This window comes from Patagioenas fasciata, chromosome 3 (assembly GCF_037038585.1).
Source record: "Patagioenas fasciata isolate bPatFas1 chromosome 3, bPatFas1.hap1, whole genome shotgun sequence".
Classification (NCBI taxonomy): domain Eukaryota; kingdom Metazoa; phylum Chordata; class Aves; order Columbiformes; family Columbidae; genus Patagioenas; species Patagioenas fasciata.
Genome location: NC_092522.1, coordinates 122,757,445 through 122,775,175, shown reverse-complemented (window position 1 = coordinate 122,775,175; position 17,731 = coordinate 122,757,445). Strand labels below are relative to the sequence as shown.

General features: G+C 47.8%; 1 protein-coding gene across 1 annotated transcript in view; it reads right to left on the bottom strand.

Annotated features, from left to right (window-relative positions):
• Positions 1-7,204, bottom strand: part of PINX1 (PIN2 (TERF1) interacting telomerase inhibitor 1) — a 71,779-nt gene extending 64,575 nt beyond the window's left edge. The window contains exons 1-2 of the mRNA XM_065835846.2: positions 7,138-7,204; positions 933-1,042 (exon numbers count right to left, since the gene is read on the bottom strand). Of these exons, the coding sequence (XP_065691918.2) occupies positions 933-1,042; positions 7,138-7,156 (129 nt within the window). The 5' untranslated portion in view covers positions 7,157-7,204. The remainder of the gene's footprint in view (positions 1-932; positions 1,043-7,137) is intronic.
• Positions 7,205-17,731: the final 10,527 nt, after the last annotated feature.

The window sequence follows — 17,731 nt, the reverse complement described above, 5'->3', positions numbered from 1 at the left end:
GTCCAGGCGGGTTTGAATGTCTCAGAGAAGGAGACTCCACACCCGCTCTGGGCAGCCTGGGCCAGGCTCTGGCACCTCCCAGCAAACAAGTTTCTGCTCATGTTCACATGGAGCCTCCTGTGTTTCAGTTTGTGCCTGTTACCCCTCACCCTGACGCTGGGCACCACTGAACAGAGTCTGGTCCATCCTCTGACACCCACCCTGAGATATTGATCCCATTCATCACATCCCTCTCAGCTTCTCTTCTCCAGCCCAACAGCCCCAGCTCTCTCAGTCTCCTCATCACAAAGATGCTCCAGACCCCTCAGCATCTTTGTGTCCCTCCGCTGGACTCTCTCCAGTAATTCCTTGTCCTTCCTAAACTGGGGAGCCCAGAACTGGACCCACAACTGCAGATGGGGCCTCCCCAGGGCAGAGCAGAGGGGGAGGAACAACCTCCCTCCACCTGCTGCTCACACTCTTCCTCATGCACCCCAGGTCCCATTGGCCTCTTGGCCACAGGGCACACTGGTGACTCACGGTCACCCTGTTGTCCCCCAGAACTCCCAGGTCCTTCTTTGCAGAGCTGCTTTCCGGCAGCTCAACCCCAACTTGTGCTGGTGCCTGGGCTTGTTACTCCCCAGCTGCAGGACCCTGCAATTGCCCTGGATGAACTTCATCAGGTTCTTCTCTGCCCATCCAGCTTGTCCAGGTCTCTCTGGATGGCAGCTCAGCCTCTGCTGGGTCAGCCCATCCTTCCAGTTTGGTCTCATCAGCAACACAAGGCACAAGCATCTCTTAAACAAATTGTAGAAATCTAAAATTGCTCAAATTCTCTGTGCACTTAAGAAAATAAATCAAATAGCAAGAACATAGCTGTTTTAAACACTAAGATCAAGAGTCTCCCAGCAGTGTTCCACCTTTCAACGAGATGACTCTCCATTAGATCATACCTTTCCTTTGGACCAGCCCATCTTTTCCAGCATCTTCTGACCAAACTTAGAGTCATCCTTACTCCAAGCGCTGTTTCGTGGATCCACAGACCACTTCTGCTTTCTGCGGGCTGGAGTAGAAAGGAGAGAAGTTCAAACAGGCTCTGTTCACATTGTCACAGTGTTCTTAGTATTTTTTTTAAATTCAATAAAAGTTCTTCATTAAAAACAAAACAAAACTGAACAAAACAGAATCTGTGCCAGATCAAACACATTCTAGAGGTATAAGTTTCCTAAATGTTATAATGCAAAAAAAAAATCCAGCAAAAATGTTAATTATTAATGTGAAGAATACCAAAGTAAATTTGCTATGGAACTGTCATCCCCAAGGATGGGCTGCAATTCAGGGAGGGCTTTCAGGATTACCAGTTAGGCGTACAGGCCTAAATTCCATATTCATTCCAACTTCTTTTTACAGAATCACAGAATGGAGTGGGTTGGAAAAGACCTCAGAGATCATCCAGTCCAACCCTTGGTCCAACTCCAGTCCATTGACCAGATCATGGCACTAAGTGCCATGGCCAATCTCAGTTTCAAAACCTCCAGGGCCAGTGAGTCCAGCACCTCCCTGGGCAGCCATTCCAATGCTGACCACTCTCTCTGCACAGAATTGCTTTCTCATCTCCAGCCTCAATTTCCCCTGGTAGAGTTGAAGCCCATGCCCCCTTGTCCTATTGCTGACCGCCTGGGAGAAGAGCCCAATCCCCCCTGGCTAGAACTGCCCTTCAGGTCGTTCTAGAGAGTGCTGAGCTCACCTCTAAGCCTCCTCTGCTCCAGACTGAACAAGCCCAGCTCCCTCAGCCTCTCCCCATAGGTCTGGCTTCAACATGAAATCTATAGGGGGTGAGATCTCAGCACTGGCTTTCTCAGTCCTGGACAATATCCACTGGCCAGCCTTCCTTTTAACCAGTAGATATAAGTTTTTAATATTTGCCTTCATAACAAAAGCCAACTCAAAAATCAAACATAAGTAACTAAGAGAAGCTGAATTATAGAACATAAACCAGTGGGATTTCAGCTTTTGGATTTGCCACAGCATGGTTTATTTGGAAACCTGAAAGTCACCGGAAATTATTGCAGGTGTTAAGAGATCCAAAGGAGAATCGCGGCTCCTTTGTCCTGTGTCGAGTATTAAAAAAATGACAGTCCCCCAGGCCCACGTGCGTGCGTTTGCCTCTCCCAGCAGGAATAACTTCATTGAAATCAAGGAAGAAAAGCTAACACAGCTAACCAGTCCCTTTACATGTGCACCTAAACAGGAAGACAACCTAAATAAACAAGACAAAGAATGGGAGACAGGAAGATTACAAACTTAATTAAATATGATGGGAAACACCGGATCAAAACGGACCAGTTAAGCCAAGGCCACACAAAGTCAGTGAGGAGCCAAGTCCGCTGAGGCACATTCAACATCGTCATCCCTCAAATGCAACACTTGGGATTTGGGCCAGAGGGGCAGAATATTACAGGGATGTTTGATTTATTTTTTGCCCAGTTTTGTTTCATTCTTAAAGAACTCATATTGTCAGAATGCATGATGGTTGGTTTTTTTAATATGTTTCCAAAGCTTTAAAGCTCTGAATAGGTGCTGCGAAGTAGCCCCCAAAAACTAATAGTCTGATAAAGAATTCCATAAAACCACAAAAAGTCCATGAAGAAGATTTTATAGTAGGTTAAATGACTGAGTGGTGCGAGAGAAATCAACAAAAAACCAACTTCTTTCCAACAGGCAGCCTTCAGAGAAGCATCTACTAAAAGCCCAGCCTGAATCGCCAATAAAAGCTGGTAAAATGCCCCTGTTGATTGTGATTTTAATCACCCAAGAAAATGAGGGTTCACTGCTGCCCCACTGAAAACAAAACCTCAGGCTCCCTTAATGAGGTGGCTAATTTCACTCATTTGTTGAGATGTTTGAAACATGGAGCTCAGCATCTGGGACAATAAACGTGCTTTTAACCTGATGAAGTTCATCCAGGGCAAGTGCAGGGTCCTGCAGCTTGGGAGGAACAACCCCAGGCACCAGCACAGGTTGGGGTTGAGCTGCTGGAAAGCAGCTCTGCAGAGAAGGACCTGGGAGTTCTGGGGGACAACAGGGTGACCGTGAGTCACCAATGTGCCCTGTGGCCAAGAGGCCAATGGGACCTGGGGTGCATGAGGAAGAGTGTGAGCAGCAGGTGGAGGGAGGTTGTTCCTCCCCCTCTGCTCTGCCCTGGGGAGGCCCCATCTGCAGTTGTGGGTCCAGTTCTGGGCTCCACAGTTGAAGAAGGACAAGGAATTACTGGAGGGAGTCCAGGGAGGGACACAAAGATGCTGAGGGGTCTGGAGCATCTTTGCGATGAGGAGAGACTGAGAAAACTGGGGTTGTTGAGCTGGAGAAGCTAAGATGGGTCTGATCAAAGTTGTGATCAATACCTCAGGGTGGGTGTCAGAGGATGGACCAGACTCTGTTCAGTGTTGCCCAGCGTCAGGGTGAGGGGCAACGGGCACAGACTGAAACACAGGAGGGTCCATCTGAACATGAGCAGAAACTTCTTTGCTGGGAGGTGCCAGAGCCTGGCCCAGGCTGCCCAGAGCGGGTGTGGAGTCTCCTTCTCTGAGACATTCAAACCCGCCTGGACCCACCTGTGTGATCTGCTCTGGTGACCCCGCGTGAGCAGCTGGGTTGGACTGGGGGATCTCCAGAGGTCCCTTCAACACCAGCCAGGCTGGGGTGCTGTGATTTAACATCTTCCCTCACTCAAGGCACAAATCATCTCTAAGGATCTGGATCCAGTGGTTTGTGGGAGGAATGAATTAAAAAGCTATCAGGCTGGCAGCAAAGGTAAGTCCCATAAAAACAGGGAACGCCGTGGCTGTTGCTTTTATCCGTAGCTGACAGTGAAACAAACACCATGAAGACAATAAAAAGCAGCAGTTTAATAGAACTTTTGCTGCCCAGCCGAGCAGCCGCCCTCTGTTTCAACCATATTTCTTAATTTGTCCCTTTGTTTGAAATCTCTCAATTAACATCAACTTTCCCTCACTCAGTCATCAAAAATTAACTGTTTGGTGTCTTTTTCCTGAATATCTCTCTGTAGAGAAGCCCTAAGATGTTTTATTCCCAAGAGGAGCCTGTAGAAAAACACAAGGGCACCTAAAACAGAGACTTCTCAAGCCTCAAATTTTAAGAGACCTTTCCTTTCCCAGCACTTTCAATCCAAGTATTTCAAACCTCTTAACTACCATTATAGGATTAATCCTTTGATTTCAGTCAGGTTAACACTGGCAAGTTAGACACAGGAAAATAAAGAAACATCTTTAGAGAACTATTTAAGAAAGCCAGGAACAACTTCATGCTACATAGAACAACCATAAATTCACCTCTTGTCTCTAAACAAGGAAAAAGACTGTTTAGTCAACAATTTATCAGAAATGTTTGTTCAGCCATGTCTTAAGAGCAAGAAAAGAAACAACATACTATATCTCAGCTAAAAAAATTCAGCATAGAATTTAACACCAATCTTCTGGGCTGCTCAGAAAACGTTGCTGGAAATGGTGATGCAACCCTGGGCAAGCAGCACCATCCAGTGGAGAATAATGTAATTTCTTTAGATACTTTATCCAGAAATCCTGATTTGAAAAATAATCAAGTACTAAACTCATTCTGTGCCTGAAGCCTGTGTTTAACTACCATTCCTAAAGTCCCCTATGAGATCCTGCCCCAACTCTGGTGTCTGCCCATATAGGGTGAGAACATAAATATAATAAACAGGTTACATTTCTCTAACTAAAGAAAAATATATATATATCATCCAGAGAATGGATTTTATTTTTAAGGCAAGCTATGAAACGCATCGTTAACACATTCATTTTTTGTTTATTTGTAGGTCTTTTTAACTTTAAATAAACTTTGGTTAACTATCTTATTGGTGCTTATCAGGAAAAAATGAAAGCTAAATCTTTGGCCATTTCTGCAACTGATACTTTTGTTTACAATCCAAACTACGTAAGCACAGAATGACTGAGTTTGTCCTTTCTCAGTTTAGTTCACAGCATCACAAAAGCTGGGGTTATCTCTTGAGGTCATTTACTTCAACTCCCTGCTTAAGCAGCTTGTCCAGGACCATGTCCAGTCTGAATATCTCCACAGGCTGATATTCCACAGCCTCCCCAAGTAATTTGTTCCCCCCTCAGAGTAAAAACAAGATGGAATTTCTTGTGTTTCAACTTGCAGCCACTGCTTCTTATCCGCTGAGAAGTTACTTCAAATCCCTGACACGCACGTGCTTTCACAGCTGCAGTAAAAACAAATAACTCCCCCAACTTATTTTTAGGATGAATATGGATAAGGGCATCAGAACTTGATCTGGAACTGCAAACAAAAAGGCAAATGTGTAACACGGCTTCACACTTGTAACTGCAGCTGAAAGATGAATAAAGGGATAGAATTCTGCAAAAGGGACTCTCAGCAACTATTTCATTTTTTAAGGCATCTGATTTCAGAATTTTCTACGTATAGAAGGCACATTAACACACAGGCGCAGGTTGCCCAGAGAGGTGGTGGATGCCCCATCCCTCCAAAAGGGAAGCAACAGAGCCATGCAAACCCATAACCAGGCACTGCAGAGCTGACAGGGACCCACAGAATCACAGAATGTCCTGAGTTGGAAGGGACCCACAAGGATCATCAAGTCCAACTCCTGTCCCTGCACAGGACACCCCACAGGCCACACTATGTGGCTGAGGACATTGTTCAGTCTCTTCTTGAACACTGTCAGGCTTGGGGCCACGGCACCTCCCTGGGGAGCATGTTCAGTGTCCAGCAGCCTCTGGGTGAAGAACCTTTTCCTAATGTCCAACCTGAACCTCACCTGACACATCTTCCTGATATTCACAGATTTCACACAATGTCAGGGGTTGGAAGGGACCTGGAAAGCTCATCCAGTGCAATCCCCCCATGGAGCAGGAACACCCAGCTGAGGTTCCACAGGAAGGTGTCCAGGCGGGTTTGAATGTCTGCAGAGAAGGAGACTCCACAACCTCCCTGGGCAGCCTGGGCCAGGCTCTGACACCCTCACCCCAAACAAGTTTCTCCTCACATTTAAGTGGAACTTTTTGTGTTCCAGTTTGTACCCATTACCCCTTGTCCTATCACTGGTTGTCACTGAGAAGAGCCTGGCTCCATCCTCCTGACACTCACCCTTTATGTATCTGTAAACATTAATGAGGTCACCCCTCAGTCTCCTCCAGCTCCAGAGCCCCAGCTCCCTCAGCCTTTCCTCCCACGGGAGATGCTCCACTCCCTTCAGCATCTTGGTGGCTGCGCTGGACTCTCTGCAGCAGTTCCCTGTCCTTCTGGAACTGAGGGGCCACAACTGGACACAAGATTCCAGGTGTGGTCTCCCCAGGGCAGAGCAGAGGGGCAGGAGAACCTCTCTGACCTACTGACCACCCCCTTCTAACCCACCCCAGGTACCATTGGCCTTCCTGGCCACAAGGGCCCAGTGCTGGCTCATGCTCACCCTGCTGTCCCCAGGACCCCCAGGTCCCTTTCCCCTACACTGCTCTCTAATAGGTCATTCCCCAACTTACACTGGAACCCGGGGTTGTTCCTGCCCAGATACAATACTCTACACTTGCCTTTGTTATATTTAATTAGATTTTTCCCTCGGGTTCTGTTGTTGGTCACTAAAGAGAAGAGCTCAGCCCTGCCCGTCCTGCTCCCCTTGTGATGAATCTGCAGCCACCATGAGCTCTCCCCTCAGTCTCCTCTTCTCCAGGTTGAACAAACTCAGTGACTTCAGCCGCTCCTCATACGGATTCCCCTCCAAACCCTTCACCAACTTCATAGCCTCTTCTGGACACTCTCCATTGGCTTTATATCATTTTTACCCTGTGTCCCCAGCCCTGCACACAGCGCTCCAGGTGAGGCCAGAGCAGAGCGGGACAATCCCCTCCCTGCCCGGCTGGCCACGCTGTGCTGGACGCACCAGGACACGGGTCCCTCTCGGCAGCCAGGGACACCGGTGGCTCATGTTCAACTGACCGCCGACCAGAACGGCAGAGAGGGCGGTGCGGAGGGCCTGAGGCAGCCCAGGCTGCCCCCCAGGACACCGGTTCTTCCCCCCGAGCCCCCCGAATCCACCCCGTTCTCAGGGACCCCCCGGCGGCTCCTCCCCTCACTCACGCTCCGCCAGCATCGCCATCTTGGGGGCCTCCTTCCCGCCGCGGCGCGTGGCGAGGGAACGCCAGCCGTGCCCCTGCCTCTATGGCGCAAAGCATAGGCGTCCAAATAGATGCCTAATTTAAAAAGGTCTAGAAGCACGGGCGCATAGCCGACACCGTAGCAGGAATAGAGGGTGTAAAACTGCTGAAATTCTACTAAAGATCTCAAAAGGCGTGTTGGATTGTACATGGGCGACTCTCGCGCGTTTCTCGGCGGATGTGGAACAGGCAGTTTTGAGGGCAGTCTGAAAGCGAGCACAGGCAGCGCCCGGCTTATCCCGGGCGATTCGGAGCCTCTGAAGCCGTCAAAGCCGCTACTAAACCCGTTGTTAAACCCTCTGCGAGTGGGTGGCGCAGCCCCTTAGAATATTTAACCATCCCCACAGGGGGAGCTTGGGGCGTTTGGGAGTGGTGGGAACTGGGGTAAGCACGCACGCCTTGTGTGCTGCTGGTGATAAAGCTGAACTTGTCACAGTCACAGGATGGTTTGGGTTGAAGGGACATTAAAGCTCCCCCAGTGGCAGCCCTGCCATGAGCAGGGACATCTTCACCAGCTCAGGTTGCTCAGAGCCCCGTCCAGCCTGGCCTGGGATGTCTCCAGGGATGGTTCATCCACCACCTCTCTGGCCAACCTGGGACAGGCTCTCACCACCCTCGGGGAAGAATTTCTCCCTTATATCTAATCTATACCCACTCTCTTTCAGTTTAAAGTCATTATCTTGTTGTAAGGAACGCTGAACGAAGAACTGTTGCTTTTACATAACTGAGGACCTGGCACCTGACCCCAGCACAGGGGATGGACCGAGAGACATCAGACTATGAATCCTTACTGTAAAACAAAGTCTCTTCCCAGAATATATACAGATACCTGTACGCATACTGATACCTGTATTTACAAATTAATTTAGGGGGAAGGGTAGCCAAAGTACCAGGAATCCATATTTTAAATAGATTGATAAGTGGAAGGGTATCATTAGAATTAGAGGAATAAAATACGTAAACTGAGGCAGGTGTCGGGTAGTCTGTAAACCCTGAAGTACCAACCAATGGGGAACGGGGGAGGGAAATTGTGGCTGGGATTTTGGGGGGGGTATAAGCGGGACTTTTTGCCCTATTATGTGTGCCTACCTTTAGGTAGAACACTCAGTGTTGCAATATCGTTATTAAAAAATAATTGCTTTGCTGAGAGATCCTGCCTGAGCCTATATTTTCAAAATACTTGTTTCTTACACTGTCACTATACATCCTTGTAAAAAGTCCCTCCCCAGCTTTCTGGTAAGTCTCTTTAGGTACAAAAAGGCCACACTAAGGTCTCCCTGGAGCTTCTCTTCTCCAGCTGAACACCCCAACTCTCTCAGCCTGTCCTCCCAGCAGAGCTGTTCCAGTCTCGCATCATTTCTGGGGCTCCTCTGGCCCCTCTCCAGCAGCTCCATGTGTGTCCTGTGCTGAGGACCCAGAGCTGGACCAGCACTGCAGGTGGATCATGTCGCCATTGTGTCCTGGGACAGCGCTTGGTAACTGATCAGAGATATCGAACAGCAGCAACTTGAAGCCTTCTCAGGCAAATTGCATCTTCATTCTCTTTTTCAAGGGTTTTAAAGATTTTGTGATGAACCCAGACATTCCTTCCTGTCATATCAGCTCGGTGCTTCTTGTCTTACCCACCTCCAACGTGGAAAGCTGCAACAAATTTTACGTATTTGAAGACTGAACACAACCCCTCCTTGATGTTTACTTGCTGAATCAAAGCACTACTATTTAGTAGACTTTTCTTGCAGTCACTTTTTGAGCCCTTGGTCATTCATGTTTCCTGGGCTTTTTTTAGCCAGTTCCTTGTTTTATTTGAAGTGTAGCACCCAAAATATACCAGGTGATGCTGCTGAATTCTTTAGGCTGCTCCCTCTATCTCCTCTCTGGCTACATTTTGCATCTGAGTGTAATATTTTGTTCTCTAACCTCTATATCCCTTTCAGAGAAGTGCTACGTAGGGGGGCTGTATTCTGTATTTGTGAGGTGTGCTAATCCTGTCTTTTGCCCGTATTGAATCAATACTTTATTTCTGTGTTTCCATTTTATTGTATTGTTCTGAACTGCAGACCTTTGGTGTCTCTGCTCTCTCTTTCCCAGCTTGAAGTCACCTCCAAGTGTCCTAAGTGCACTCTATATCTACATTTTATACCCTAAATCAGGTAATTAATAGGAATATTGAGTCCTATCAGGATCAGAACGGGTCACCCACAACTCTTTCTTCATGCATCCATTCCATTCCATTCCATTCCATTCCATTCCATTCCATTCCATTCCATTCCATTCCATTCCCCTGTTTGCTTATGGGAACGCTGTGCAAGACCGTTCCTAAAGGCTTTATAGACCAAACAGAAATTACAACTGTGTCTTTTCCTCTGCAAAACCCATTCTGTAAGTCAGCACAATTAGATTGTTATGATGCAGCTTGTTCTCTGCAAATCTATACATTGAAAAATAGTTTGTTGATTTGTTTTTTAATAGTTTTTATTCAGTTCCTATTTGACTGCTCTGAGTGCACCACTTCTTCCTTCAAAGAAGGGTGTGAAGTGGTCTTTTCATAGTCTTCTAAGCCCACATCCAGCCATCCGAAATTCTCACCGTACAGTCTCACCAGGCTTTTTTTTTGCCATTTCTCTGTGCACTTTCAGGTCATGTTCCTCAGACTTGACTGACCTGAAACCAGATAAATGCTTTCTAATCCTTCACTGCCTGGGGGAGAGAGACCTTGCTCTTTTGCCTCTCCCATTAATTGCATTAACCACTTGATTGCATCTAATCCTTTTAGTGAAGGATGGATGAATCGCACCCTGTTCCCTCTGCCGTGTACTATATGTTTGTATGTGTGCTGCTGAGTAGGCTTTACATCTACTTCTTGTGTCCTGGCTTGCAGCCAAGTGTTGTGCGCTCATCATGGTTTAACCCGAGCTAGCGATATAACCATGATAGTTGCTCGCTCGTCCCCCATCCCCACCCCCCAAATAGGGGAGAGAATTGAAAGGGAAGGGAGAAACTTGGATTGAGATACACACAGTTCAATAAATAACAAAATACTAATACACCACTAGTAAGTGTATATAATAGAATATAAAAGATGCTCAATGTAATCCTCATGAACTCTGTCTGCACCAAGCAGCCGGTCCCAGGAAACGGCACCTCGACCCAAACGACCGATCCTAGAGAAAGAGGAAAAAGGCAGAAAAGGCCCAGAGGACTCTGCAAAACAGCAGGATGGTAAAAGGCTGAACTAATGAAAGTCCTGAGCAGAACTCTCCCAAATAGGTCTCTGTTCCGGCTCCGATAAAAAGAGAGAGAAAAAGAGAAAACCAAAAGATCCTGACTCTCCTTAAATATGAAGCGTGATGCTAATGGGCTGGAATACTCTTATTGATCAGTCTGGATGTCAGTCAAGCTCTGCCCCATCTCTGCCCCCCTTCCTTGATGCCTCACACCTGTGGGCAGAGCGCTCAGAACCTCCTTGGCTCTCAGACCAGAGCAATTAAAAACATTAACTCTGTCCTTGGGTGTTATCTCTTGTTCTCAAACTAAATTCAAACAACTACTGTGCCAGCTATGAAAAAGGAAATGTTTCTAACTGCGTGGAGAAAATTAACTCGTTTGCAGTCAAACCAGCACAGCACTGATGCGCTTAGTAGTATTAGTTAAGGAATGACTGGTTTTAATTCATAAACCAGGCTTCTAAGAGACTGCCTGATCATCCTCTGAGCTTACTGAGATCTGCCTGAAATCTGTCGATGTTTTCTAGCTCCTCTATTCTCCTGCCTTAGGAAGAGGAGCCATCATTTGCACCTAGAAATAAGCAGGCATGTGGCGGCTTTCAGGCTTTCACTTCATGTTTTCACAGAATCACACAGGATCAACTGGGTTGGAAAAGACCTCAGAGCTCATCAAGTCCAAGCCTTGGTCCAACTCCAGTCCATTGACCAGATCATGGCACTAAGTGCCGTGTCCAATCTCAGTTTCAAAACCTCCAGGGCCGGTGAGTCCAGCACCTCCCTGGGCAGCCATTCCAATGCTGACCACTCTCTCTGCACAGAATTGCTTTCTCATCTCCAGCCTCAATTTCCCCTGGCAGAGTTGAAGCCCATGCCCCCTTGTCCTATTGCTGAGTGCCTGGGAGAAGAGCCCAATCCCCCCTGGCTAGAACTGCCCTTCAGGTCGTTCTAGAGAGTGCTGAGCTCACCTCTAAGCCTCTTCTTCTCCAGACTGAACAAGCCCAGCTCCCTCAGCCTCTCCCCATAGGGCTTGTGTTCCTCCAGGAGGAAATCCCTGGAGATCAAAATCAACCCTAGCAGTGTCTTCTTGGTTTTTTTTCACTTTTTTCCTGTCCTAACAAAATTCATACACAGCAGAGCCCTCCTTGCATGGTCCAGGACAGGATCCCCCTCACCTCTGTCACAAGCAGGGCTGTAACCCGAATTCCTCGTGTCCGTTTTCTTCTAAACCAGAGGGAGTTTAGATACGTGGCTGATTCTCTGATAGCTCTAGTTGAATCCCATCAGCCCTGCTCTGTTCCAAAGGGAGGAGAGGACAGATGAAATTTAGATTGGATATTAGGATAAACTTCCTGGAAAGGGCTGTCGGGCATTGGAACAGGCTGCCCAGGGCAGTGCTGGAGTCACCATCCCTGGAGGGGCTTGAAAGACGTGGAGATGTGGCACTAAGTGACATGGTTTAGAGGCAGACCTGGCACTGTGAGGTTTACAGTTGTGCTCGATGATCTTGAAGATCTTTTCCAAGCAAAACGATTCTGTAATTCTCTGTCACCCCCAGCTCTGTGATGCTGGTAGTTCTTAATCTCACACCCCATCTGCTTTCTAGTGCTCGCAGGTTACCCACCAGGATTATCCTCCCCTTTCATCACCCCCCAGGAACTCAGCAGTGGCCGCTCTTTGCCTGTGATCTGGATCTGAAGCACAAGGTGATGTATCCTCACCTCCCTCATCCCTCACCTGTATTTCCTCAACAAACTACTCCTGGCAATAACAGCCATTTCTGTGAATTATCCCTCCGAGGTCTCAATTATATCAATTAAATTCTAGTGTCATCCATGCGCTAAGTGTCCAAATTGTCTCTTACTTGCATGAGGTGTTTTGTACCCACAAAATTCTGCTTCCATTTTTGATTCCAGAGAAGTCTGAAGTCTGCTAGCTGAGAACTGAGTGTAATATTTGATCACCCCAGTAGGCAGCAGCATCACATGCGTTCGAGTCAGCTTCGCTGTGCTATAAAGTCATCACTGCAGGTGGATGAGTGGAAGTAATTTCTGTTAAAGGATGCCTTGAGGTTGAGATTTGTTTCTTGTTTGGTTTTGAAACTCATTTTTTGACTGCAACAGAGCACTTTTACTTCCAAGGCTGTTTTACTCCCCTGCTTGCAAAGAATCACAGCTCAGAACAGATGAGATCATACCAGCTTTAATTACTGCTGACTCTATTTGCTCAACAGTGGGCTTGAGGTCAAGGTCTAAATTATTCTACACAGGTGTAGACGCAGTTCTTGCAAATTAAAAGCTTAAGGTGCTGATCCTAAAAACATTTAAGCACATGAATATGAACAGTGGTAGTGAAATTAAACAAAACACACAAAAGGGGAAGGTTCCATCCAGGGGCAATTATTGTATTTCACAATTACATATCTGAATAAAAGTTGATGTCACAGAAAATAGAAATATTTATATATATGTGTGTGTTTGTATACATTTACCAAAAGAACAGCTGATATGGGTGATTATCACCCTCTAAGAAAATATCCTGAAATCCTGTTTCTAATGTGCTTGGAGTGGTTGAAATGTAGCTCTTCTCTGAAAAATAATGTGATCGAGGTGCCTGGTGGGCATTACATTCAGAGTTCTCCAGCAATTCCTCCCAAGGGTCTTAACGTGAAAAGAGGTGTTTCCCGACAGCCAGCACTGCGAAGACCATTCAGGGCTCAGAGATCAGAGCAGGGTATTTTCCTCCTGGCACATCGTTATCGATCGCATGGTGGCCGCAGCGTCGGCTCCAGAGTCCCGACAGGCTTTGGGGAATTCCTTTGATGCCACTCGCAGGCTGAAGTGTCTGCGTCTTGGGGAGAGATCCAGCTGGGATGAACAGAGACAAGGATGCAGAGAAATTGAAAAGGAAGATAAATGGAGAGGGGTTGCAAGTGCATCAGAGCCCGGTTCGCACCTTGCTGGTACCGTTCCACCCAGGGAAGACCTGTGGAAGGGGGGAGTTACATTTCCCAGCAAACGAGCAGCTCGTACCAGCGATGCGCTGATGCCACAGAGAGCTCTACACCACAGAATCACAGAATCCCAGACTGGCTGAGGTTGAAGGGACCTCTGGAGATCCCCCAGTCCAACCCAGCTGCTCACGCAGGGTCACCAGAGCAGATCACACAGGTGGGTCCAGGCGGGTTTGAATGTCTCAGAGAAGGAGACTCCACACCCGCTCTGGGCAGCCTGGGCCAGGCTCTGGCACCTCCCAGCAAACAAGTTTCTGCTCATGTTCACATGGAGCCTCCTGTGTTTCAGTCTGTGCCCGTTGCCCCTCACCCTGGCGCTGGGCACCACTGAACAGAGTCTGGTCCATCCTCTGACACCCACCCTGAGATATTGATCCCATTGATCACATCCCTCTCAGCTTCTCTTCTCCAGCTCAACAGCCCCAGCTCTCTCAGTCTCCTCATCACAAAGATGCTCCAGACCCCTCAGCATCTTTGTGTCCCTCCCTGGACTCTCTCCAGTAATTCCTTGTCCTTCTTCAACTGGGGAGCCCAGAACTGGACCCACAACTCCACTCTCTTGCTACCTGAGGACGCCACAGTAGATCCATGAACGTGTAATAAACCCATTGGAGTTGATGGGGAGACAGGCACTCGCAAGGTGGGGTTCGGGTCCCCAAACATGAGATGCCTGTAAGAGATGTCTTGATCTGAATGCATCACCCTGAGCTCAAATGGAGAAGAAACAGCATCAGTCAGAATATCCATTTTTCTCTCTTTATGCCCCACTCAAAAGCCCCATCAACAAGGACAGTGTGAGGGGGAAGAGGAGAGTCTGCCAGGGAAAGAAAAGAGGAGAAGCAGGGAAAAAGGAGGCAAAAAGCAAGTAAAGAAATAAGATGTGAGTCCTGGCTGTGCAACAGGTCATTTGTGAGGCAAATCAGCTTCTGTTGTGTGATAAATGGCCTGAAGCCAGACTGGAAATGCTTATTGAGCGAGTCCTGGGAGAGGTGTGATGGAAGCACTAGGGACAAGAACTGCCTGGAGACCTTAAAATGAAAAGACAGGTTTGATTTAGGACGGTGATTTGAGAGAACACGCGGATCAGAGGTGAGCTCTGGTCTAAAGCTGCATTAGCTGAGCAGAGAAGCTGCCCATCAAGTGCCAGGCGGGGAGCAAGAGATTAACAACGTCTGACCCACGGAGCAAAAGATGTCAGAACGAGCGCCCGCAGCCAGGAGACGAGGGGTTCAAAGAACAGCTACTGGGGCGGGCGAGGAGTAGAAACAGGCTCAGGGTGAGGGGGTGATGTTCCTAGAAATGCCGCCAGCCAAGAGTTCAGCAGCAGTGTGCGGTGCCTGGCAGGGGACGCTGGAGGGAGCATGGGCAAAAAAGGCAGCAGACAGAAGCCCAGATAATTTTCCTTCTATTCCATGAGCAGAGTGTGTTTTTATTATTATTGCTATTGTTGTTGTTATTTTATCAATCTGGGATGTGAGGGTGAAGTCTTTCCATAAGCAGTTTGTTATTCAGAGAAAGGAGGTAGGGAGCACATAAAAAGGCAGCAGTGGTTTGTAGAGAGGGAAACTGAGGCAGGGACGCGATGTGAAAGTCAAGGCACTAAAGGTTCTCCTGCCCCTCTACTCTGCCCTGGGGAGACCACACCTGGAATCTTGTGTCCAGTTGTGGCCCCTCAGTTCCAGAAGGACAGGGAACTGCTGCAGAGAGTCCAGCGCAGCCACCAAGATGCTGAAGGGAGTGGAGCATCTCCCGTGTGAGGAAAGGCTGAGGGAGCTGGGGCTCTTTAGTTTGGAGAAGAGGAGACTGAGGGGTGACCTTATTAATGTCTATAAATACACAAAGGGTGAGTGTCAGGAGGATGGAGCCAGGCTCTTCTTGGTGACAACCAGTGATAGGACAAGGGGTAATGGGTTCAAACTGGAACACAAAAGGTTCCACTTAAATATGAGAAGAAACTTCTTCTCAGTAAAGGTGACAGGACACTGGCCCAGGCTGCCCAGGGAGGTTGTGGAGTCTCCTTCTCTGCAGACATTCAAACCCGCCTGGACACCTTCCTGTGGAACCTCAGCTGGGTGTTCCTGCTCCATGGGGGGATTGCACTGGATGAGCTTTCCAGGTCCCTTCCAACCCCTGACATTCTGGGATTCTGTGATTCTGGGATTTTAAAATAAAAAGGAGTACCAAAGAATTGCATGCTGCTGAGGAATTAGATTCAAGCTGATGGACACAGGGTGGAGTTTTCAGTGTTTGTTTTTGAGGTTTGTTTTTTTTTGGTTGGTTTTTTACTATGACTGCTATTTTGGCGATTATATCTCCTGGCTGTGCTATGGTGAACACGGGTTGGAAGCATTGCTCTGAGCTGCAGCCATGGAATCATAGAGTCATTTTGATTGGAAAAGGCCCTCAGATCATCAAGTCCAACCATCAACCCAACACTGGCACTAAATCATGTCCTTGAGAACCTCATCTCTGCGTCGGTTCAACCCTCCAGGGATGGTGACTCCAGCACTGCCCTGGGCAGCCTGTTCCAATGCCCCACAGCCCTTTGGGGAAGAAATTGTTCCCCACATCCAACCTCAACCTCCCCTGGACAACTTGAGGCCGTTTCCTCTGCTCCTGGCGCTTGTTCCTGGGGAGCAGAGCCCGACCCCCCTGGCTCCAAGCTCCTTTCAGGCAGTTCAGAGATCAGAAGGTCTCCCCTCAGCTCCTGTTCTCCAGCTGAACCCCCCAGCTCCCTCAGCCGCTCCCATCACACTTGTGCTCCAGCCCCTTCCCCAGCTCCGTTCCCTTCTCTCCACTCGCTCCAGCACCTCAAGGCCTTTCTTGGTGTGAGGGGCCCAAAACTGACCCCAGGATTTGAGGTTTGGCCTCCCCAGTGCCCAGTACAGGGGGAATGACCATAAGGCACCAGCACTGGGGGGAAATAAAAAAGGAGGAAAGAAAAGAGCTAAAACATATTTAAAGATATGAGAAAATGTAGTAAAATGGTGGTTCAAAAGGAGCAGTTTCTTTCTGAACGACTTTCTCTGTGATGAAAGGGGAGAATCGCTCCCTGTCTCAGGATGGAAAAGCCGTAGCGGTCACACCAGACTCATATCTGGCCATTGTGCTTAAGGAAATCAGGGATGAACCAGATAGGGAGCAGATAGGAGAGGAAGGGCCACAACCAGATGATGAGAAAAGCCAGCCTGTCGAAGAGCTAGGAGGAACCAGACTTGTTACGTCCAGAAATGAAAAGCATAGAGGAACTAGGGATGAGGGCAAGAAATTGGTTTCATTGTCCTCTGCCACCTGGAAAAGCAGAAAACAACCTAATTTATCATCCTGGAGAATACGCAGGGTACCAGGACACCTGGGACTGGCTAGGGGGTGGTGGGATTGTCTTTTTTGATGGACAAACTTGTCATGGATGGTCTCTTTTACCTGACCACAGAATGGGGAAAGGAGCTTGGTGGCTTCCCAAAGGCTCCTCCAGTTCACGCAGTTCTCCATATCTACTGCTTTATGAATCGATTCAGGAAGCCCTCTCAGAACTCATCTTTCCTTGGATCCGATGCAATTTCTTAACCACAAAACCAATGCTGCGCTCTTTACTTTTCCGCAAAGTGCAGTTTACTTCTGCGCAAATTGAAGTGTCCCATTTAATCCCATGAAACACTCGCTTTGTTAAAACTGAGATGGGAAAGAGGGAATAAAACAAGTATTTCCTGCAGATGCTAGTTCAGATTTAAAAATTAATTCTCTTCTACGATCTTATGTTCATTTTCTGAGAAGTAGCAAGGCAGCAAATTGTATTTACACAACACATTCGTCACCAGCCAGGTTCAAGCATTGTTTAACACACACAATGAGATAAGAATCAAATGATACTTTTGTAGATACGAGAATGGCTTCTCTGGTCAGGAAATGTCACGGTCCATTCGGCAATGGACTCGTGATGGTTCTTCTACCTTGATCTCAGAGCGCAAAATTAAGGCGACCAAAATGCCAAGGTGTTATGATTCAATCAAGCAGTGTTACTTTATTAATTTGCCCGTAAAGCGGCACGTGATAGAGAGAGAGAGTAAGAAAGAGAAAGGGGAAAGAAATGGGGAAAAGTAAAGGAAAAGATGAGAAAAGAGGTTGTGTTTATCACCAGTCCAGTTCCAGAAGCTCCCTCTGATCTCCGGTCCCATAGAATCCTGCTGGTCCTCCGTCGCGGCTCAGGATCTTCTGGCAGGAAGATCTTCAATGGTGTCCATTCTGGAGTCACCTTTTATGCTTCTTCACCCACCCTTGTTCCC